This window comes from Aquarana catesbeiana, linkage group LG10 (assembly GCF_042186555.1).
Source record: "Aquarana catesbeiana isolate 2022-GZ linkage group LG10, ASM4218655v1, whole genome shotgun sequence".
Classification (NCBI taxonomy): domain Eukaryota; kingdom Metazoa; phylum Chordata; class Amphibia; order Anura; family Ranidae; genus Aquarana; species Aquarana catesbeiana.
In genome coordinates this window covers 154,581,728-154,605,165 of record NC_133333.1, presented here as the reverse complement: position 1 = coordinate 154,605,165, position 23,438 = coordinate 154,581,728, and the positions used below count along the sequence as shown (strand labels likewise).

Here is a 23,438-nt window from a genome sequence, read left to right as displayed (position 1 = left end):
ATGAAGAACTGAAAGTGGAACTCCACCTAAAAAGGGAAGTCACATATTGAGGTTCAGTCAGTGAACCGACTGAATTTCGTTATGTATATACCATTGTTAAGGCCTTATGCACGCCGGGTGTTTAGTGGAAGGCACAGGTGCACCGACAGCTGCCTATAAAGCTCTACGGGAGGCTGAAAGCTGCTGCGACTGCTACTACTAACTCTATAATTTTAAGAGTCTCCAATTTGGAGCACACAAAGCATTGGATAAATTAACCTCCCTGGCGGTATGATTATTTCAGATTTTAGGTGCTGAAAGCGGTACAATTATTTTGTATGGAAATTTGGCGTTATATATTGTAGGCCTGTAATTCTTAACAATAACACACTTAAATCTGTCCAAACAAGAGTCTAGTAGATATCCCGGGTATGATGAAGTTTGAAACACAAAAACATAAATTATAATATAATAAATAAATATAAATAATTAAAAAAAAAATTATATATTAATAATAAAATAAATTTCCCCACGATTCACTATCGCTCAATTCTGCAAATGTTCTAATTTACTATTGCTGTTTTCTAGCTGGTCTAAAGCCACTTTTGACGTAAAGGGACACTTTTTGGTTGCTATGGACAATCTCCAGTTTCCAGGCAGAAAGAACAGTATATATAATATAAAACTGCATGCAGGGCATGGGCCAAAGCACTAGGGACAAAAGGGATGTGAAATAATTTCATACAGTACTGTAATCTGTAAGATTACAGTACTGTATGTGTTATGGTTTGTACATTTTTTTGAATTTGCAGCCAGGCTCCGCCCCTGTGCGTCGTGACGCTCGCAGGGAACGGAGCCCGGCACAGAGAGGCTTCGGAGGAGTCAGAGCCCTCGGACACAGCGGGGGACATCGCAGGATCCCGGGGACAAGGTAAGTAACTCTGCACCAGGATCCTGCAATGTAATTCCGAGTGTGGCTCGGGGTTACCGCTAATGGGACTGAAATTTAACCCCGAGCCACACTCGGGAATACCGTCAGGGAGGCTACGGGTAGGTTTGCCTGGAGGTAGCCCATTCCTCCTTAAAGACACAGGGACACATTGGACATCCAGCAAGAGCACAATGGCAGCTGAAGGTATCCAATGTGTCCTTTATTCAGCCGACAAGCTGTACAGATAAGTGGCAACCATCACAATCTTTAACTAGTCTTTATAGTAAAGCCTAGTACACACTGGTGAATGTCGGCGACATCAGCTGCTTAAATAGAAACCAGCCGACATTCGGCCTGTGTGTACTGCAGTTGACAGAAGCTGCCGAAAGGGGTCATGACTGAAAAAGGTCTGCCGATTGGCTCCCAATCAGCACTCTCAGCCAATGGCTGAGGAGTGCTGTCCAGAGTGTTCTGGCGGGGGGTCGTCCCCCTGCCAGAACACAATAGCACAGCAGGGCAGATTGCTGTACTAACGTCAGATAGTTAGTACAGTGACTCCTCCTGAGATGTCTGTTTTTTTCATCCAGCCCTGCTGGGTTGAATGATAAAAACCTAATAATGTGTACTAGGCTTAAAGGGCACATGGAAGGAGCTTTACACATTACAAACAACAGAAAATTTCCTAGCACACTCACCAGATAGTCTGCAACCAAACCAAATTGGTCCTGTCAAGTTTTAATGTGTGGACCTGTCCCGGATGTTGGTGACCGTGGCCACCCTAAACGCCAGTGCTGTATGTATGCCTAATTCATGCCATATGTCTTTATATGCACAATGATGTGTAATACCATTTCCTACTCTTCCTTTTTTTTTAACCAATTAAATTAATAAAAAGACAAGCTCTATTTTCACAGGAAATGTCCATATTTGCATGTATTTTCAGCTGTTTATAGCTCTTGGTCTACTGATGGTTTTGAAACACAGTTTTCACTGAAATAACCCCCTGCTCATGTATATGTTCATCATATTCCCAGTCTGAATTGGCCCAGATTTGTGACAGGTATTTGTTAAAAATGCACATACACTTCTTGTGGTATGACCTCCCTCCAAGTCATACATTCATCTGTCCCCATTGTACTGAAATCTTGGATGTGCCTCCTCCTCAACACAGAACAGCTTCTTCACTGAGTCCTGCTCATGTTGGTCACCATCTCCTTTCAGGTGTAGATATGGCGCTGCTCTAGTGGAGTAAAATATTTTGGTGATGAACCACCGTTTTGTGCTTTGTGTGGTCTCCTTACTTCTGTGTAAAGGCTATAACAACATACCCAGAGATATGCAATAAATCCAGTAATATCTGCTTCTCCATACGGTTTTACAGTATGGGCATTCCTCCTCTCTTTTATGATGAACATATGTAAATCGAGAAACAACATTTAAAGCACAGACCGGAGACATCCAGAGCTGCTACACAGTGGCAAATACTGTGACTGCTCGCACCCCTGCAGGGGTAAGATTATCTGGTGAGTGCAAGCATAATGAGAGCACGTTTAAGAGGCACCATCACCAAGCCAGCACCTGGATAAGAAGTTTCTCACACAATATTGTCTTCCAAACAGGAGTCATCCCTTTGAACCATATAAAAAGACTTTTGAAAGAAACAGAATTTTCTTTTCCAATAAGCACTGGTTTTTAGCACACAAGTCAATTTATTACATTTAGGCACAAGTCACTTTGTAGTATACTAGCACTTTCCTGGTTTTAAGCACTATTTGCACTTTGTTACTTACTTATACAATGATATGTAATATAGGAATGCGGCATTTTATTTACAGGACTAGCACTTTATATTTTCAACTAGGAGCACAGACAGGATCATATATACAAAAAAATGTTTTATTGGTAAATAACTACCAGAGACTGTAACACAAATCAAACAAATTTGGATTTCAGCAGCCAAAAAACAAAAGTTAGGTGCTACACATCCCAATTTTCGTGTTAATCATGTATTTGGCTTTGAAACATATTTTGTCAATAAGTTACTATTTATCTTCAGCACAACACTGGGATTTTTGTTCACATGTTTTCGCTATTTAAACACATTACTTAGCCTTTACACAGAAGTAAGGAGACCACACAAAGCACAAAACGGTGGTTCACCACCAAAAAATTTTACTCCACTAGAACAGCGCCATATCTACACCTGTTTTCTATATACACTCTAATACACTCCACCCAGCTGGAACTGTATCTGTAGAGGCAGCAGCTCTATATCTCAGCAGTACCCATACCCATTGAGCGGATTCACCTCACACATCTCCATTCAGTCCTATGGAGAGTACAAAGTACTAACTGACCAAAGGACTGAATGGAGATCACAGCATACATGGACAGGACCTGACCAGAAGATTTGGAGGATCTGTGTGGTCTCCTCAGTAGACCCAGGACAGATTTGACTTGAAAGGGATCTGTTGCTTCCCCCTACTCTTGGAGGTACAATTTAAAACAGCCATTATGTATCTCAGAATTTTACACTATGGACAGGGATCATTAGCCCTCATGCACACAGGCTGTTAAAAAAACCTTATGAAAACGCCAGTATCTTTGCAGTGATTTTTTTAAATTTTTTTCAGCTTTCTTCAGCGTTTTTGCAATAGAGTTTTTGAGCGTTTTTGAGCGTTTTTCCGCGTTAGCGTTTTTGAGCGTTTTTTTTTTTTTCAAATTTTTTTTTTTTTTCAATGGATCAAAAACGCTAAAAAACGTTGGTGAATGACGTTTTTGAGCGTTTTTGAGCGTTTTTCAGCGTTAGAGCGTTTTTACAGCTGAAAAACGTCTCTCAGAACCCACTGGTCCTGGGTTTTTTTTACAGCTTAAAAACGCCTATGCCACTTGCAGCTCAAAAACGCCTAGGTGGGCATGAAGCCATAGACTAACATAGACAGGCCTTTTTAAGCTGAAAAAAAGCTCAAAAAAGCAGCTGTAAAAACGTCCATGTGCATGAGGACTAAAAACGTCCGTGTGCATGAGGACTTATAATTGAAACATTCTATTTGCCGGTCAAGGGGAGTATATATGTGGTAACAATGATGACTTTTCTTCTTCAATATTTTTTAATCAAACTGATGCAGTGGAAAGGTTTAGAGATACAAGCAAATAAAGAAAACATTTTTGGTTTGTGAAGAATTGGGTTAATAAAGATTACAAAATAATAAAAGAGTACAATACAACCCTGAACATAGCTGACGTAGAGTCGTAATACATTATGTTAGTGTTCAACAGTATAACAAATGTGCATGTGATCAAGGGTGGATATGGGGAGCATTACAGAGACGTGTAAAAAGGGGAATATCAGTAGTGGGTAGGGAAAGGAGAGGGAGAGTGAAGGTAGGGGACATGGAGGTAGGGGATATGGAGAGGGTTCCAGTTGGTGTATTAGGGAGGACAGGTAGAATACTTTAAGAAGATATACTGTACTCAAGGTTCTAGCAAGGACTAATAGAAGCCAGGAGGAAGGAATGGGTGAACCATGGCTGATGGATTTTGGTGAATTTAGGAAAGCAATCTTGTAGGTAAGGTAGCTTACAATCATACCTTTTGAACAAAACACCACTGAAGCTCCATTCTTCACTGTGGTACCATCCCAGAGAAACCAGAAAGAGAGAAAAATAACAGGTTAACAAAACATAAAGGATACTTTTTACTAATATCTGTCATATCAGCCAGATCAGGCCACAGTTGTTAAAGTGACACTGAACTCTGAATTAAAAAGAAATTCTATTCAAGTATGTACTCTTGAAGGGTAACCCCAATTTAGTGGGAAAGGAAAATAATACAGCATATACAATTGCGACTCAAGTCACAGTGTAATTGAATGTTATTAAAAATTACCTTTCCTTTTCAATCTGCAGCGCTGTAATCTTCTGTAAAATGCAATGCAACATGGCTACCTGGAGGCGTTCTGTACACAGAAAGTGTACAGAACGCCCCTCAGAAACATCATTTCCTGCTTGTGTGATTGGCTCACTGATTTTCCCAGAAGTCTACACCAAGATACAAGCAAGATATCAGGCATCCCCTGCAACAAAGATTTCATTTTTTGTGAGATACTCCCAATCATTACCTATTGTGTTTTTCTGCCTCATTGTAATGTCCCCTGTGACCTCCTGAACCTCTCCTTTTCTCCCCTCTGTTTGTTTTGAAATGAGCATTGCATGTTAGTTGCAGACATAGTCCATAGTCCCTAGTCCATATCAGGAGCGAGCAAGAGAGGGTGCCCACGTTCCTACCTAATACTCAGATTTTTTTTTAAACAGAGTTTAGTGTCACTTAAAGTGCACAGGGGATGATTTTGTTGAGTGTATGTTATTTTTTCTACAATGTTGAAAATATATGTGCAGGTGAAAGGAAAAAGGTTTAACAGCACCACATTCCTTAAATTGATTGTAAAGGCTCGTTTTTTTTTTTTTTCTATAACAATAAGAAACATGTTATACTTACCTGCTCTGTTGCAGTTGGTTTTCCACAGAGCAGCCCGGATCCTCCTCTTCTCGGGTCCCTCTTTGGAGCTCCTGGCCCCTCCCTTCTATTGAGTGCCCCCACAGCAAGCAGCTAGCTAAGGGGGCACCTGAGCCGAGCCGTAGCTCTGTGTATCCATTCAGACAGGGAGCCATGGTTTGGCCCCGTCCTCTCTCTCCCCTTATTGGCTAACTGGCTTTGATTAACAGCAGCGGGAGCTAGTGGCGCCACTGCTGTGTCTCAGCCAATCAGGAGGAAGAGTCCTGGATGGCCGAGGCACTCGTGGATATCGTGGGTCGAGATGGGGCTCTGGTATCTGGGGGGGCTGCTGCACACAGAAGACTTTTTAACTTAATGCATAGAATGCATTAGGCTAAAAATCCTTATGCTTTTACAACCACTTTAAGCAGTACAATATTAGATATTGGATAGAAGTGGGATTTTAAAGGTGCTACATCAATTAGCCAGACATAACAGTTAAAATTCAATGACATTTATTACAAATCCGTATTAAAATCCATAGTGAGTTTCACAAAAAATGTTTTTGTCAACATCCTCTGTAATTATTGTGATAGTATTGACAGTGTCCTCTATGCCAGTGGTTCTCAACCTCAGTCCTCAAGGACCCGGGGTCCTTGAGGACTGAGGTTGAGAACCACTGCTCTATGCATTTTCTTCTACATGTTTCCCCACATGGCTTCTTCAGGAAGTATGCATACAGGTGTAGCAAGGTCTCTGGCCTCCTTCAGTCTGATGTGAACCTCCAGGGCCAGAGATAGCTGACATCCTTCTGTATGTGGTGGGTTGTGAGGCATAGTGGGTGCATATTGGGTGCCAGACACTTCTTGAATGCAAAAGAGATGTTTATTTCTCTTACAAACTTTTATGGAGGAAAGAGGGCTAGGGCCAGGACACCCTTGAATAGTTGCAAGTTCAGTTAGCAAACTCCGAGACTTTAATAGGAGGACAGCGGAGCAGGGAAAGGCCTTCAGCAAGAAGCCACATCTGCACGTGTAGGAATGCTGTCTCCTATTGCAACAGTCTTTAACAGTTTCTAACACAAAGCGTAACAGTTCTTTCACCTTCACTACAACTTCTCCTTGTAGTTCTTCAGCACACTGAGCTCCCGGTCTCTCACTAGACCCTCTGATTCACTGCCACCGAATCCCTTGAGCTCCTGCAATCTTCCTGGTTTTATCTTCCTCAAGCATCACTCTCTGCTGGGTCCCTAGCTTGGCACTCCCGATACTTCTCAAGCTTCACCCCTGCTGGCCTGCTTGGTCCCTGGCCTGACTTGATCACTGTCTGAAGTTTCCCGGTTCTCCACCGTGCCCGTTTGGTGAGAATACTATTCTGGTACTTGCTTCAGTTACTCACTGTGGTCCCTGGTAATAAGGTGGATAGTCCCTTTGTGATGACAGCTCCCCCTCTACCTCCAACCACGACAGGTTCTCCGGCTGGCAGAACTGTCACTTCTGCTTGGACTGCAAGCCGCAATCCCAACCCTGCATTGCTCTCTTGCTTTTGGATAGGCCCTCAGGCAGCCTAGCAGCCAGACGCCCCCAGGATAGGCCCAATCTCCAGCCTAGCAGCCCAGGGCACACGACACATGTCCACCCAGACAGCCTTCCAGGTGCCACATAACATAGATCACTTGACTCCATCGAAATGTATAGGTGCTCCCAGCAGGCCAATGGATTAAAGAAAACCCCTGCCCATTGGCTGATATACCCCATACACCCATAACCTGACCTTGGGTTGCCCTTCTCATATCTAGTACCACAATGGCCACCTAGTGGTAGAAGAGAAAAGTGAAACAAGGCCAAACTTGGGGAGAAATCAATGGATCTCTAACAATCAACCAGGATAACTACTCCTGGCAAGTAAATTTGTGAGGAGCAACCCTGCCTAAACTCCAGGGTGCTACACAGGATACTTTCAAGAATACAGGAACATTACTAATTAAGATAAATGCAACAGATAAAGAGATAGAAAATCCACCACATATAAACCATTCACTCCACTATTTTTTCTACAAGTATATCCCAATAAGGGTTTGTACGGAGCCAAGAAAGTTCCTAGAACTATTTATTATTTTTAATTAATAGTAAGTGTTATACTTTTTCTATAAAAACTGTTAAAGTGTTACTAAATCCAGTAATATGAAAATAGTTAATTCGCCCCCCACAGTGCCCACTGCTTATCAATCTTCTTTTTACATTAAAATACTGCCACTATATCCCTTTTTGGATGATCTGTATACCACGGTTACATGATAAACTGTACAGTTTCTCCAGTGCTGAGAGTTCAGGAAGGAGGAGATTTCCACTGCAGCCTGTATACACATATTGTGATGTCAATATCATGTGACCTGGCTATCTCTGAGAACAAGTAATTGTTCTCTCCGGCATAAAAGACACAACTGAGCATGTACAGGTCGGCTACTCTGCCTGTGTTAGCTGGCCTTCCCCAGATAGACAGTGCAGGGATGGAAGGATCTATGCATACGGATAAAACAGCCTTTTTACACAATGCAGAGGATTAACCCCTTAAGTTCCACAGTGAGTATAACAAGCATACTATGCTGCATATACAGACTGATTTTACTGTTGTGAGTTTAGTAACACTTTTAAGAGGAACTGCTGTCTGCCAACATAATTTGTATAAAAAAAAAAAACATCTTTGCCATTCTGAAGCTTCCCTCCAACCACTTTCCTTATTTTATATAAACTGTGATTCTGTACTTGCCAAATATGCTACAGGAATCTCTCTCCACTGAGTCTGGCTGCAACCATTTTAACTGTGGGCAGCTGAAGCTGCTGCCTGTTCACTTCCTGGATTTACACAGACACACAGAGGGTCGCCTCCAGCTCTCATTGGCCCTCTTATGACTCCCCCCCCCCCACCCTTCTTGGCAAACTCTCATGAAAGTGAGAGAGAGAGAGCTGTGCATGATGTCATAAGCCTAGACTTTTAACCAGACAAGAAACAGGAAGTGGGCTGTATAAGGTATTTACTGGCAGAAAAAAAATGTTTTACTATCCAAAGTTAAAACAACAAGGGCAGATGATGGTGCCACAAACTGCAGAACAAGTTTCAGATTCTGAACAAAGATACAAAATGCAGTCAACTCCAGAAAAGCCTAAAACTGTCAAACATTAACCAAAACACTATGCTCTGAATTCTGAGTTGATATTTTACAAAACTGGCTGCCACAAAAAAATGGACAGGATCCTTTTATTTATATATAACAGTGAGAATTGGAGCACTTTAAAAAAAATGTGCTGGCTTATACACTGAGCAAAATTATAAACGTGACACTTTTGTGTTTGCCCCTATTTATCATGAGCTGAACTCAAAGATATACGACTTTTTCTATGTACACAAAAAGTCTATTTATCTCAAATATTGTTCACAAATCTGTCTAAATCTGTGTTAGTGAGCACTTCTCCTTTGCCAAGGTAATCCATCCACCTCACAGGTCTGGCATATCAAGCTGCTGATTAGACAGCATGATTATTGCACAGGTGTGCCTTAGGGTTAGTATACGAATACTTAGGAATGTGGGTAAAGAAATACATTTTCAAACAGGGTTATATCTGTAAATAAACCACTTTCAGTGAAATTGGTGCTATGGCATATACTGAAGTGTACATTTTACACAACCTGCCACCAAAAGTTTTCTGGATGTCTCATTATATACTATATTATTTATTACTAACATTACAGATTTCTTAGTTCAGAAGTATTCTTCACTTTTTACTAGGGTTGCACTGATACTGTTTTTTATCTGCGAGTATGAGTCCCGATACTTTTGGTCAAGTACTCGTTGGTACCAAGTACTGATACTTTGCGGTGTGGATTGCATCAATAGTAAAAAAAATTGGCGCAAACTGCACTGCGAAGAATTGCATCCAATTTGTTCAGGAATGCGGTGCAATTTCTCTTCTAATTGCATGCGATTTCCCCCACTGCTCCTCTGTGTGTGTATAAAGAGATTAAAGCTCCATCTAGTGGGCAGTTAAAAAATTTTTAGAACTCACAGTACATATATGGCCACATGCAAAATAATCTACATAGGTGTCCTGGTCACGCTGATGGTAGCAAATCAGGGCTGCTGCAGGTGCTCACAGGGCTAGAGGAGAAGTTCCGGGACCCCGTGGGTATAGGGCGGAAGTGATGTCAGCTTGGGGGTGGACCGCCTCTACATCTCCTCCAGTGGTCACGATTTGCTACTATTGGCGGGACCAGGACACCTATGTAGATTATTTTGCATGTGGCCAGATATGTACTGTGAGTTTTAAACTGTCCACTAGATGGTGCTTTAATCCCTTTCTATACACACACACACACAGGTGCAGTGGAAGAAATCGCACCGCATTCCTGTTCAAATTGCATGCGATTCTGTGCAGTGTGATTTGCGCCCATTCATTTTGTATTGACGAAAATCGCACTGCAAAATATCAGTTTCAATATCAGGAGCATTTGGGCGAGTACTGATACTCGCTCAAATGCTTGGTATCGGCACATCCCTACTTTTTACTGTTGAAAATCTAAAAAGCACCATATCGTTTTCTAGAAATGTCACTAATAGAAAACTAACAAGGGGGTTTCCTCTAATGAGAATTAACTGAATAGATCAGAATGAGAAGCTGGTATTACAGTTGTGCTCATAAGTTTACATACCCTGGCAGAATTTATGATTTCTTGGCCATTTTTCACAGAATATGAATGATAACACAAAAAAACATTTCTTTCACTCATGGTTAGTGTTTGGCTGAAGCCATTTATTATCAATCAACTGTGTTTACTCTTTTTAAATCATAATGACAAGACACTAGCCAAATGACCCTGATCAAAAGTTTACACACCCCAGTTCTTCATACTATGTATTGCTCCCTTTAACATCAATGACAGATTGAAGTCTTTTGTGGTATTTGTGGACGAGGCTTTTTATCTTCTCAGATGGTAAAGCTGCCCATTCCTCTTGGCAAAAAGCCTCCAGTTCCTGTAAATTCTTGGGTTGTCTTGCATGAACTGCAGGTTTGAGATCTCCCCAGAGTAGCTCAATGATTTTAAGGTCAGAAGACTGAGATGGCCACTCCAGAACCTTCACTTTATTCTGCTGTAGTCAATGACAGATTGACTTGGCCTTGTGTTTTGGATCATTGTCATGTTGGATTGTCCAAGTACGTCCCATGCGCAGCTTCCTGGCTGATGAATGCAAATGTTCCTCCAGTATTTTTTGATAACATACTGCATTCATCTTGCCATCAATTTTGACCAAATTTCCTGTGCCTTTGTAGCTCACACATCCCCAAAACATCAGAGATCCACCTCGGTGTTTCACAGTAGGAATGGTGTACATTTCATCATAGGCCTTGTTGACTCCTCTCCAAATGTAGCGTTTATGGTTGTGGCCAAAAAGCTAAATTTTGGTCTCATCACTCCAAATGACTTTGTGCCAGAAGGTTTGAGGCTTGTCTCTGTGCTGTTTGGCGTATTGTAAGCGGGTTACTTTGTAGCATTTGCGTAGTAATGGCTTTCTTCTGGTGACTTGACCATGCAGCCCATCTTTCTTCAAGTGCCTCCTTATTGTGCCTCTTGAAACAGCCACACCACATGTTTTCAGAGAGTCCTGTATTTCACCTGAAGTTATTTGTGGGTTTTTCTTTGCATCCCGAACAATTTTCCTGGCAGTTGTGGCTGAAATTTTAGTTGGTCTACCTGACCATGGTTTGGTTTCAACAGAACCCCTCATTTTCCACTTCTTGATTAGAATTTGAACACTGCTGATTGGCATTCTCAATTCCTTGGTTATCTTTTTATATCGCTTTCCTGTTTTATGCAGTTCATCTACCCTTTCCCGCAGATCCTTTGACAATTCTTTTGCTTTCCCCATGGTTCAAAATCCAGAAACGTCAGTGCAGCACTGGATGAAAGATGCAAGGATCTGTCAGGAGTCCAGAAACTCCTTGACCTTTTATACACACACACACTATTACAAGCAAACAGATCACAGGTGAGCATGGTTACCTTTAATAGCCACTCAAACCCCTTTGTGTCAACTTGTGTGCATGCTATCAGGCCAAAATCACCAGGGTATGTAAACTTTTAAACAGGGTCATTTGGGTAGTTTCTGTTGTGATGATTTAAAAAAGAGTAAACACACTAACCATTAGTGAAATAAATGTTTTTGTGTTATCATTCATATTCTCTGAAAAATGGCCAAAAAATCCAATTCTGCCAGGGTATGTAAACTTATGAGCACAACTGTAAATGCCCCATCGTAGAGGAAAGTTGCCAAGCAATTAAAGGTTGTCTCTAAAGTTAGGTACAGTTTGCCCCCTGACACCTGTTTCTGCAGTGCAAAAGACATATCTTCTTCCCACTTATACAGTTTTGTGAAAATGATATAGAAAAGAACTGCAATGATAAGAGATGTTATGACTTATAATGAATATTTTCATATATCAAATATACACATGATGTTTGCCATGAAGACAAGTGGGAATATGTTTGCACATCTAATGAAAACTTAGGAACAAGTTCTTACCGAATGCCCTGACAATCGCTTCCCCGATGCCTTTTGTCCCTCCAGTCACTATGACCACCTTGTTGTGGTACCTGAGGCTGGGGTCTGCTCCTCTATCAGCCATGGTGCCTGTCCTGACATACACTGCACACACAGAAGTGTTGTTTCAGCAGTCTAGCAATCACGTTACTGTCATCTGATCTGAAACCAACAAGGAAGGAAATGGGCATGCTCCAGAAGCAAGGCATGATAGGAAATGTAGTTTTTCAGGAATTCAAGTTCAGGAAGCTTAATGCAGCTGAGAGATGCTCAGTGCCAATGTTTTCAGTTTTCATACATGTATATATATATTTCGCTTCCATTACAATATAGCACGGGTGACAGGACTTTTGTATATACACTATATTACCAAAAGTATTGTGACGCCTGCCTTTACACGCACATGAACATTGGCATCCCACTCTTATTTCATAGGGTTCAATATTGAGTTGGCCCACCTTCTGCAGCTATAACAGCTTCAACTCTTCTGGGAAGGCTGTCCACAAAGTTTAGGAGTGTGTCTATAGGAATGTTTGACCATTCTTCCAGAAGCGCATTTGTGAGGTCAGGCACTGATGTTGGACGAGAAGGCCTGGCTCGCAGTCTCTGCTCTAAATCACCTCAAAGGTGTTTTGGGTTGAGGTCAGGACTCTGTGCAGGCCAGTCAAGTTCCTCCACCCCAAACTCTCTCATCCATGTTTTTATGGACCTTGTTTGTGCACTGGTGCACACTCATGTTAGAACAGGAAGGGGCCATCCCCAAATTGTTCCCACAAAGTTGGGAGCATGAAATTGTCCAAAATGTCTTGGTATGCTGACGCCTTAAGAGTTGCCTTCACTGGAGGGGGCAGATGGAGGGAGGAGCCTAGTAATTGCGCCGAATAGGTACACGTCGTAGGGAGCTCCCGGTCTTGTCTCTGGATTCCTCCAATGGATTGCTACTGAGATCGCCCTCCCCCCTCTCCTCTCTGCCTCATGGAAACCTCATGAAAGCTCGTTAGAATCCCTGCCTCACAAAAAGGAAAGAAAAGTTTTGGTGTGCTGCTGTGTGTCTACCGTGCTTAAGGACGGAGGAGCCCACAGTTGCGATTTCCGTGCTGGATCTGTGTCCCCGTTGCTACAGCCATCTTCTTGCCCCTACGCCTTCCCTTACCCACGGCTGTTGTGGGAGGACGAACAACACGGGGGTGGCATGTCTCCCCTCCCCTCCTCCCCCGCCTACCTGTTGCCTGGGGCGTAGAGCGTGGGGACATCTCGCGGGACTCAGAGATGAGAAGAGGAGACGCTCGTGTGTCGGCACTCAGCTATTCGGAGGAGACCGGAGGAAGTGCGAAGCAGAGCCGAGGAGAGGCTTGACTGGAGAGAGCCTGCTAGGAAAGACTTTGTGGGCCCAGGACAAGTCGCCCCCCCCCCCCCCTTTAGATAAGTAAAAGTTTTTCTTTTGTTTTTTTCTGCTTGGAACTTAAGGTACATATATATCTTACAACGTTTTTAGAAGGTGAAATAGAGGAGAGAGCTTGCAGGGGAAAGCGGAAAGAGCACACTTATGATACCTGATATAAATAACAGTACTCATATACAAAACACCTGAAGCAGAAATGTCATATAAATGAATGTTAAAATATCTGCCTGAGGAATTGATATTTACTGAGTGATCAAGGGACTGAGTGTACAGGGCTGGTCGGGAAAAATTGCTCCTATTTAAGGTATCAATTTGAGGTACTAATTGGAACTTTCTAAACGGTTCTTTGTTGGCTGTGCCCCCCCCCCCTTCTAATAATTACATAACTACAGAAGCCCCAAATATTAAGAGGAGACGGACAGGCCCCCCCCTTTTTTTTGTGCGTTTCCCTCTCTCTGGGGTAAGTTGGCAAAATGAGGGGTAAATCGGCAAGAGAAGGTGGAGCGGTGGTCAAATTACTCCACCCTAGCCTAAGTCCTAGCTCTGGCCCTATGAACAAATACATAACCCAAGGAGGCGATAGGGAAGGAGAGAGGCAAACAACAGAAAAACAAAGTACTAAGGGACATCAAACAGAGAATAAAGAAAGGAGAAAAAAGGCCAAAATAAGATTTCGCTAGAAAGTAGTACACTCTCAGAATCAAGAATAGTCCAGGACCCTGAGTTAGACTCACGTATAAAAAGAGAATAACAACAGAAGACAGCTCAGTTGCCAACAAAAACAGAAATGGCAACAATTCATAAAGATCTGGGCTATATGCTCTCAAGAGTAGAAGAAGTAGAGAAAAAGGTGGATTCCCACTCAAATATGATAAAAGAGCTAAAAGAAGAAATAAAAACATTAAAAAAATATTAACAGGAACAAGCATATAGATTAGAAGATCAAGAAAACAGAGACCGAAGGAAAAACGTAAGAATACGAGGCCTCCCCGAACTCACTCAGACAGAAAACTTAACAGAAATAATAGGGAAGATTTTTAATCCAATTCTTGGAAAAGAAGAAGCTAACCTAATAAAAATGGAAAGAGTACATAGAATAAGACGACCGCAAGGGCTCCCGACGGAAAGTCCAAGAGACATAATTGTCAGATTTGAAAACTGGGAGGAAAAAAATCAAATATGGAGAAACCTGAGGGGAAAGTCATCTATTGAATATGAGGAAAAGACGATACAAATTTTCCAAGACCTATCACAAGAAACCTTGAGAAGGACAATAAAACCCTTGTTAAAAATCTTACAGGACCAAGAAATTCAATATAACTGGGGCTTCCCCGCAAGTTTGATTGACAGGAGAAATGGACGTACTGTGAAACTTAGGTTTATAGAAGAAATCACTGACTTTTGGAAAGAATTGGAAATTCCAATACCAGATAGCGTCAGGGATATAACAGCAAAACAAGGAAGAATGACGCAAGATGAGGCACAATGGCAGTTGATTCCTAGCAAATAGATTACTAGAGTAACTATAACAAAATGATTGAATATTAGGAGAGGCAGAAGAGAAACAGAGTGGCCTGGACTGGGGGAGGGGGAATAGGAGGAGGCGGGGGCAGGTGGGGGAGGGTGCATAGAAGAGGATATGGAGGGGATGGAGACTTGGACATGTGGCGCACCCTGAGGTTGCCCCTTCAATAGCAGGAGGGGTTACCCTAGAGTGCCAAATAGAACTCCACCTCAGGCCAGAAAAAGAAGACGGGCAAGAAGGCCCCCAAAGATTAATTAGCTGCTCTACGACCATGAGGTCAAATACCATCAAGGGGGGGAGGGGTTGGGGAGGAGGAGGGGGGAGAGGAGAGTGGGTGGGTGAGGGAGGGAATAGGTCTGCCAGACTTGGGTAGGTTTGCTGCGGCCCTTTGGATTATGATGCGAGGTGCTCCCCATGTCCCCCTGCTTGGGGCACCCCCCCCCCCCATTTCTGGGGGCGGGGGGGTGGTATGGGGCCCCGGGGGGAGACAGGGAGGAACTGGAGAGTAATAGAGAAATATGAGTAATATAACATTTTTGACATATAATATCTGAGGACTAAATTCCCCAGAGAAAAGGCATATGGTATTACGAGATATAGAAAGAAACGCTGCAGAAATAATATTTTTACAAGAGACATATTGCACAGGATACAAATGTTAAGCTATATTCGAGGAATATTCCAACATGGTATTACGGAGATTCTCCAATCAGGAGGGCAGAAGGAGTAGCAATAGGCTTTGGGAAAAATGTTAGTTTTACAGTAGAAAAGAGAAAAGTCGATTCAGAGGGACGCTTCCCTTTCCTGAGAGGGACCTTACAGGGTATGAAATACAAGCTCGCAAATGTATATTGCCCCAATAAGAACCCCTAAAAAATATTTGATAAGAGTACTAAATGATTTGATGGAATTCAAACAAGGCAAAGTAGTGCTGGCTGGAGATTTCAATTTCTCCGTGGACCATGGATTAGATTGTATTCTCTATCCAATACAGCTGACGTACTAACAGAATGATCAAAAAAAAAAATACACAAACATCAATTAGTCGACATTTGGAGAATTCAGCATCCTACAAAACACTATACAATTTACTCGGCAGTGCGCGGTACGTACTCTAGGCTGGACTACATTTTGGTGGAGCATAGAGCCCTGGAGGTAGTGATAGAAACAACAATAGGAACAGCAACAGTGTCAGATCATGCCCCAGTTACAATGAAGATGAAACTACAAGGTGAAACCTACGGGAAAGGCCCATGGAGACTAAACAAGGATTTAATCGATGATGAGGAAACAGAAAATATCATAACAGAAGAGATCGCCCAATATTTTCAGAAGAACGAGACGCCAGAATTAACAAAAGCAACTATATGGGAAGCACATAAGACTGTTATAAGGGGAAAACTGATTTCCATTGGGGCAAGAAAGAAGAAGAAGGAGAGAGAAAACACCATGGAGAAAATTGTAAAAGAAATATATGAACTGGAACAAAGACATAAAAAGCAATCGGAAGTGGAAACCCATAGGACCCTAATTATAAAAAGAGATCAACTAAGAGATCTGATGGAGCAGGAAACTAGGAAGGAGTTCAACAGGGTGTCACAGGAGAGATACAAATGGGGTAAGAAGCCAGGGAAGCACCTTGCAAAAATCTTAAGGAAAAAGAAGACCTTAAATTTTATTGAAAAGATAAAAAATGAAAGAGGAGAAATGCATAGTTGCCAACATTGAAAAAAAAATATGTGGGACACTTTTTTTTGCTGTAGGCGGAGCCAATCAATAATTAGGAGGCGGGGCATTCGTTTGTAGGCGTGGCCTAGTAAAAAATAATAGTTGCGGCGCGCAAAGCGCGCCGCGGCGAAAAATGGGCGTGGTTTACGCGGAAAGTGGGCGTGGCTTACGCGGAAAGTGGGCGTGGCTCAAGAGGGTATGGTTAGAGTCTGAGATGAATGGGGGAGGGAAAGGGGGAGAGGGAAAGGGGGAGAGGGAAAGGGGGAGAGGGAAAGGGGGAGAGGGAAAGGGGGAGAGGGAAAGGGGGAGAGGGAAAGGGGGAGAGGGGAATGACGGGACAGCAGCCCCAGGTCCTACACAACAATAGAAATATGTGTATTCTAGAAAGTTTAACAATCAGCAGATAAAGATACTCCAAACACCTGGTGTTAACGCTTCAATCATCCCGGCACCATGGTTGTTATGGTGTCAGGATGATTGAAGCGCATTATTTCTATTATTACATTGTAATATAAAATTAAATCATTCAACTCACCATAATGCCGAATCAGTGGGATCCCTGAGCGTGTCACTAGCCACGTCGCCTGCCACCAGCAGAGTCTGTCCTTGCATCAGGTGCCCCCGCCAGAGTCTGTCCTTACATCAGGTGCCCCCGCCAATGCAGCCCCCCCTCAGTTAGTGCAGCCCCCCCTCAGTGCAGCCCCCCCTCAGTGAAGCCCCCCCTCAGTTAATGCAGCCCCCCCCTCAGTTAATGCAGCCCCCCCTCAGTGCAGCCCCCCTTCAGTTAGTGCAGCCCACCCTCAGTGCAGCCCCACTCAGTTAGTGCAGCCTCCCCCCCTTAGTGCAGCCCCCCCAGTTAGTGCAGCCTCCCCTCAGTGCAGCCCCCCCCAGTTAGTACAGCCTCCCCCCTCAGTGCAGCCCCCCCCTCAGTTAGTGCAGCCCCCCTCAGTGCAGCCTCCCCTCAGTGCAGCCCCCCCCTCAGTTAGTGCAGCCCCCCCTCAGTTATTGCAGCCCCCCCTCAGTTAGTGCAGCCCCCCTCACTGCAGCCCCCCCCTCAGTTAGTGCAGCCCCCCCTCAGTTATTGCAGCCCCCCCCTCAGTTATTGCAGCCCCCCCTCAGTTAGTGCAGCCTCCCCCCCTCAATGCAGCCCGGCCCCCGCTCAGTGGAGGAGCGGCCGGTGTTCTGCCGAGAAAGTTCCCCTCGGCAATGGCGGACCCCCTGTACTGCGCAGGCGCAGCGCTTGCGCAGTACGGGGCTGGGGAACTTTCAGGAAGACACGGCGCCGGCGCCGTGTCTTCTGCTCGCTTCAGTGGAGAGGGGAGGGGCCGTGCAGCCAAAGAAGCCGCTTCATTGGCTGCACGGATCGAGCCCCCTTCCCCTCTCCACTAGAGGCAGCTAGAGCGGCAGCGCCGGCCGCCATTTTGCTGGAGCCCGCTGCTCCAAAAAAAAAAAAAAAAAAAAAAAAAAAAAAAAAACCAACATTCCCGATTTTCCTTATGGAAAATCCCGATTCGGGACACTCTCCAATCGGGACGAGGGTCCCAAAATCGGGATTGTCCCGGGAAAATCGGGACTGTTGGCAACTATGGAAATGGTAAATAAGACAACAGAAATTGCAGCGGCCTTCCAATCGTATTACAGTGCACTCTATGCAATAAGAAACCAAGAGAAAAAAAGAAGAAAAAGAAATAGGAAATAGAAACATACAAGATTACTTAAAGCGGGGTTCCCATAAAAAAAAAAAAAAAAAAAAAAAAAAAAAATTAAAAGTCAGCAGCTACAAATACCTCAGCTGCTGTCTTTTAACCTGTCCCAGGGTCCAGCGATGCGGGGGATCGAAGCCTCGCTCGCCCCCCCCCGCCGCTCGGCAGCGCTGGCATTTTAACTGTGGGCGACCGGCTGTGGCTTCACAGCCGGGCACCCACTGCGCATGCGCGAGCCGCGCCACGCACCGTCACTGGCCCCGCAATCATCTGGGACCGGTCACGTGTCCCAGATGATTGACAAGAGGGAGGGTGGGGAGGTGATCTCCCTTCCTGCGCCGAGGGAAGTGACGTCAGGAGCCCAGGCACCGAAGGAGGCAGACTATGAGGGACCCCCTAGTAACAGGCATTTAGAGGCGAGTAAAAAAAAAAATATTTTTCCTTCAAATTTTTTTTTATATTTTTTTAAGCACTTTACTAATTTTTTTTTTTTTTTTGGGGTGGAACTCCACTTTAATGAAGGCCAAATTGCTAAAAATCCAAGTGTGACAGAGTTGGAAAAACCAATTACGCAAGATGAAATTAAACTGGCATTGAAAGAAATCCCTACAGGCAAAAGCCCAGGACCAGATGGGTTTACAATCAAATACTCCAAAAAATTTCAAAACCAAAGCTGAGCGACTACCTGAATAAGTTAGGGGAAGACGAAGAAACAAGGAGAGAGTCCTTATTAGCGCACAATAATACCTAAAGAGGGAAAAGATAAACAAAAACCTATGCAAAAATCCTGGCATCAAGACTAAAAAAATTATACCATTATGGGTAGACCCAGACCAAACAGGGTTTGTGCCTGGTAGAGAGGGCAGAGATAATAGCATAAAAACAGTGTTAATGTTGCGAAAGGGAAAAAACAGGGGATCCCCAGTACTACTTCTGTCAATTGACGCGGAAAAAGCGTTTTACAGAGTAGACTGGGGATTCAATACCTAGGATTGGGACCTAAAATCACAAGATGGATTAAAAACCTATATAATCGGCCAACGGCAATGATTAAAGTCAATGGGAAGCTGCCATCTTCTTTTGAAATGTATAACGGAAAGAGATAGGGGGTGCCCACTCTCGCCACTAATATACGTACTGTCGATGGAACCTTTCCTTGCAACTCTAAGGAACAACCGAGACATAGGAGGGGCGAGAGTAGGGGAAGAGGAACACAAAATCGCAGCATACGCAGACGACATCCTGATGTACGTAACCAACCCAAGAGTGACATTGCCAACATAATAAGAGAGATTAAAAAAAATATGGTGAACTCTCAAACTTTAAAATAAACCCCATCAAAACAGAAATATTAAATATAGGAGTAGAAAAAAAAATGAATAACTTGCACTACAAAGGGAATTTCCATTCACGTGGGTGAGAAGAGAATTTCCATACCTAGGAATTAAATTAACATCAACTGTCAAGAAGTTATACCTGGCAAATTATATTCCATTACTGAATAAGATTAAAGTGGAGTTAAAGAGCAGCTCATTACAATCTATATCATGGATGGGAAGGATAAACATGTTTAAAATAGTGATCCTCCCAAAAAATAATGTATAAATTCCAAATGCTACCAATAGCTATACCACAGAGCTATTTCAGAACAATGAAAACAATGATAAAATACATTTGGCAAAATAAAAAACCGAGAGTAAAATTTGAACTAATCACTAGAAAAAAAAAAAACATGGTGGTCTATCAGCACCAGATATAAGTATATACAATAAGTCAATAATCATTTCACAAATGGTAGAATGGGTAAATGAAAAAAGTAGAACTACACTGCACAAAAATATTTGGGTACCACGTAAACATAGAACACTAGACTTGGAGACACACGACCCGACTATAAATGTGTTTAAAATATGGGATACACTATATTGACAAATACCAAAATTGTGTATACAACTCACCATTAATTGCACTTACTGGAACAAATTTTTTTTGCTCAGGGAAGGGGACACTTTTGGGTGTTAGAATGGGGAACGCACAAGTAAGGGATATCATTACGCATGGGAAGATGAAAACATTACTGGAATTAAAGGAAATAAATGGGTGGAAGATAAGTGATTTGGGAATACCTTCAATTAAAACACTAGGTAAATACACTACCTCAACCAATTAGAAATGGAAATAATTTAAATCCATTGGAAAAGCTCTGTGGTGTACAAACTCCACTGAAACATGGTATATCCAAAGTGTACAGAATATTGACAGATTTGGAAGGACAAGAGACACCTCCCTACATAGAGAAATGGGAAAAAGAAATAGGCACGAAACTAGAGGATCAACAAGTTGAGAGAATGATAGGAGCAGTACATAATCCCGCAACAGATATAAACACCATAGAAATGAATTACAAGCTATTGGTTAGATGGTATCTGACACCTGATAAAATTCATTAATACCAACCGGACAAATCCCCAGTGTGTTGGAGGGGATGTGGATAGAGAGCTACAGTGACACATTTGGAGGGAATGCCCAAAAATCAAGGAATATTGGCAGGAAATCCTGGAATATATAGAAGAGATAACTGGAGAAAAGATAACAAACAGCTTGCAGACATGTCTATTTAATGAATCAAAAGTTTCAAATAAACAATATGGAAAAACATTAACTCCAATACTGTTGAATGCTGCAAAAGGACCAATCCCAAAGAAGTGTCATAGAAAAACTGGATGTAAGGCAATGGTTTGAGCGAATAGAATACTATAGCAGAATGGATATGCAGCAACGAAAAAGGGCAATCAGGAAGATATAAACAGTATTTGGGGAAAATTGAAAATGTTTAAAACCTTGGAGAAATACTTAGAAAAGATGACAGAGTGCAGCAGAGCCTGAGTAGGACTGGAAATAAGAAGAAAGATCGAGGGCAGACCAAATGAGATGGGGGGGTGGGGGGAAGAGCAGTAGAGGGGAGGGGGGATTAATAAGGGTAGGGAAAGAACAGAAAGATAGATATAAAGTGTAAAGTTAGTTAATAAGTTTTTTAAGATCAAATGTTGAAAAATGCAGATAATGGGAAATAATAAAATAAAAAATAAAAAAAGCACTGGGAAAATACCACAATGATGTGAAATCGAGAGAGACAACAAATAAATGAAAATTTGAATAAGTCTCGCAATAGTGTTCGCTGAATGTTCTCTTCACTGGAACTAAGGGGCCAAGCCCAACCCCTGAAAAACAACCCCACACCATAATCCCCCCCGCCAACAAATGGATTTGGACCAGTGCACAAAGCAAGATCCATAAAGACATGGATGAGCGAGTGTGGGGTGGAGAAACTTGGCTGGCCTGCACAGTCCTTATTTCAACCCGATGGAACACCTTTGGGATAAATTAGATAGGAGACTGCGAGCCAGGCCTTCTCATCCAACATCAGTGCCTGACCTCACAAAATGCACTTCTGGAATAATAGTAAAACATTCCCATAGACACAATCCTAAACCTTGTGAACAGACTTCCCAGAAGAGTTGAAGCTGTTATAACTCCAAAGGGTGGGCCAACTCCATATTGAACCCTACGGACTAAGGCTGAGATGCCTTTAAAGTTCTGGTGCGTGTAAAGGCAGGTGTCACAATACTTTTGGAAATATATTGTATATAAACACACAGTGTATATATATATATATATATATATATATATATATATATACACATACACTCACCGGTCACTTTATTAGGTACACCTTGCTAGTACCAGGTTGGACCCCCTTTTGCTTTCAGAGCTGCCTTAATTCTTCATGGCATAGATTTTACTAGTGTTGGAAACATTCCTCAGAGATTTTGGTCCATGTTGACATGATAATATCACACAGTCAGCTGCACATCCATGATGCGAATCTCCCGTTCCACCACATCCTAAAGATGCTCTATTGGATTGAGATCTGGTGACTGTGGATACCATTGGAGTACTGTGAACTCATTGTCATGTTAAAAAAAAACAGTTTGAGATGATTTGAGCTTTGTGACATGGTGTATTATCCTCTGGAAGTAGCCATCAGAAGATGGGTACACTGAAGTCATAAAGGGATGGACAGCAACAATACTCGGGTAGGCCAGGGTGTTTAAGCAAGGTATTTGTACTGGTACTTGTAATAATATGAAAATTCAGTGTAGTAGCTTTACAAATTGAAAGTCGTTTTGTTACACTGTGAAGGTAAAATGCATTACATGTACATACTAATAAACTAAACTTGCTTTTTAAAATTGTAATTTTTATTACAAATGGAATAACAAGGACTATATACAGTATGTAAAGAACATTTCACATATACATGAGAACAGGTAACCCCCCCCCTTTCCCTCATAATAATTTAAAGGCTTCCCAAATATGCATTTTCAGTTATTGACAATGCTGATCCAGAAGCACATATTTCAAGCTTGATGAATGTTCTCCTGGCTTTCAGGTGTCATTTTCCCTATAAATAAAGGGATTGTGTGTGTTTTTGGGAGGCAGTGGTTTGTAACACTTTCTTGCTTGAAGATGCTGCTGAAGAAACTCTTTGTAATGATCCAGAAGCAGCAGAAAGAGTGTTTCCGGAATAAGAACTCTGGAGGGAAAAGTTACTTGCACTCTCATTCTTGTCCTCATCATTTCATTTTTATAAAGTATTTTTTATGTCTTTAAGGCACATTTTACATGCCAGGATGTGTTTCGTCATCCTTGTAGCATTTGGAAAAGAATATTTCTTCTCACGATATTTGCAAATTGCAGATTTGCTCTCAGCAGAATTTCCACTGTGGAAATGTCTCCAAACTCTAGATGTTGGTCTCTCTATTTTACTGAGGAAAAAGAACCAATTTACTGACCAGACTATAGGGAAACATTATGCTGTGATGGTGGAGAACACTAATAGGAATCATTCAAAGGTTATACAGATAAACTAATTTGTCAGATTTCCCCTTTTCCTGTCAATTAAGGCCTGAGAGGACAGAAACCATATCTATTGTATCCCAACAATCACCAGAGGAGGTACAAAATGGAGCCCACAAGCAAACTAAACTGGAGCTTTTCCCCTACAGTGCCCCCTAGTG

General features: G+C 42.5%; 1 protein-coding gene across 2 annotated transcripts in view; it reads right to left on the bottom strand.

Annotated features, from left to right (window-relative positions):
* The window catches only part of HSD17B14 (hydroxysteroid 17-beta dehydrogenase 14), a 74,122-nt gene extending 61,944 nt beyond the window's left edge, over positions 1–12,178 (bottom strand). For both annotated transcript variants that reach the window (XM_073602777.1, XM_073602778.1), the window contains exons 1-2: positions 11,982–12,178; positions 4,502–4,537 (exon numbers count right to left, since the gene is read on the bottom strand). In XM_073602777.1, coding sequence (XP_073458878.1) covers positions 4,502–4,537; positions 11,982–12,084 — 139 coding nt within the window. In that variant the 5' untranslated portion in view covers positions 12,085–12,178. The remainder of the gene's footprint in view (positions 1–4,501; positions 4,538–11,981) is intronic.
* Positions 12,179–23,438: the final 11,260 nt, after the last annotated feature.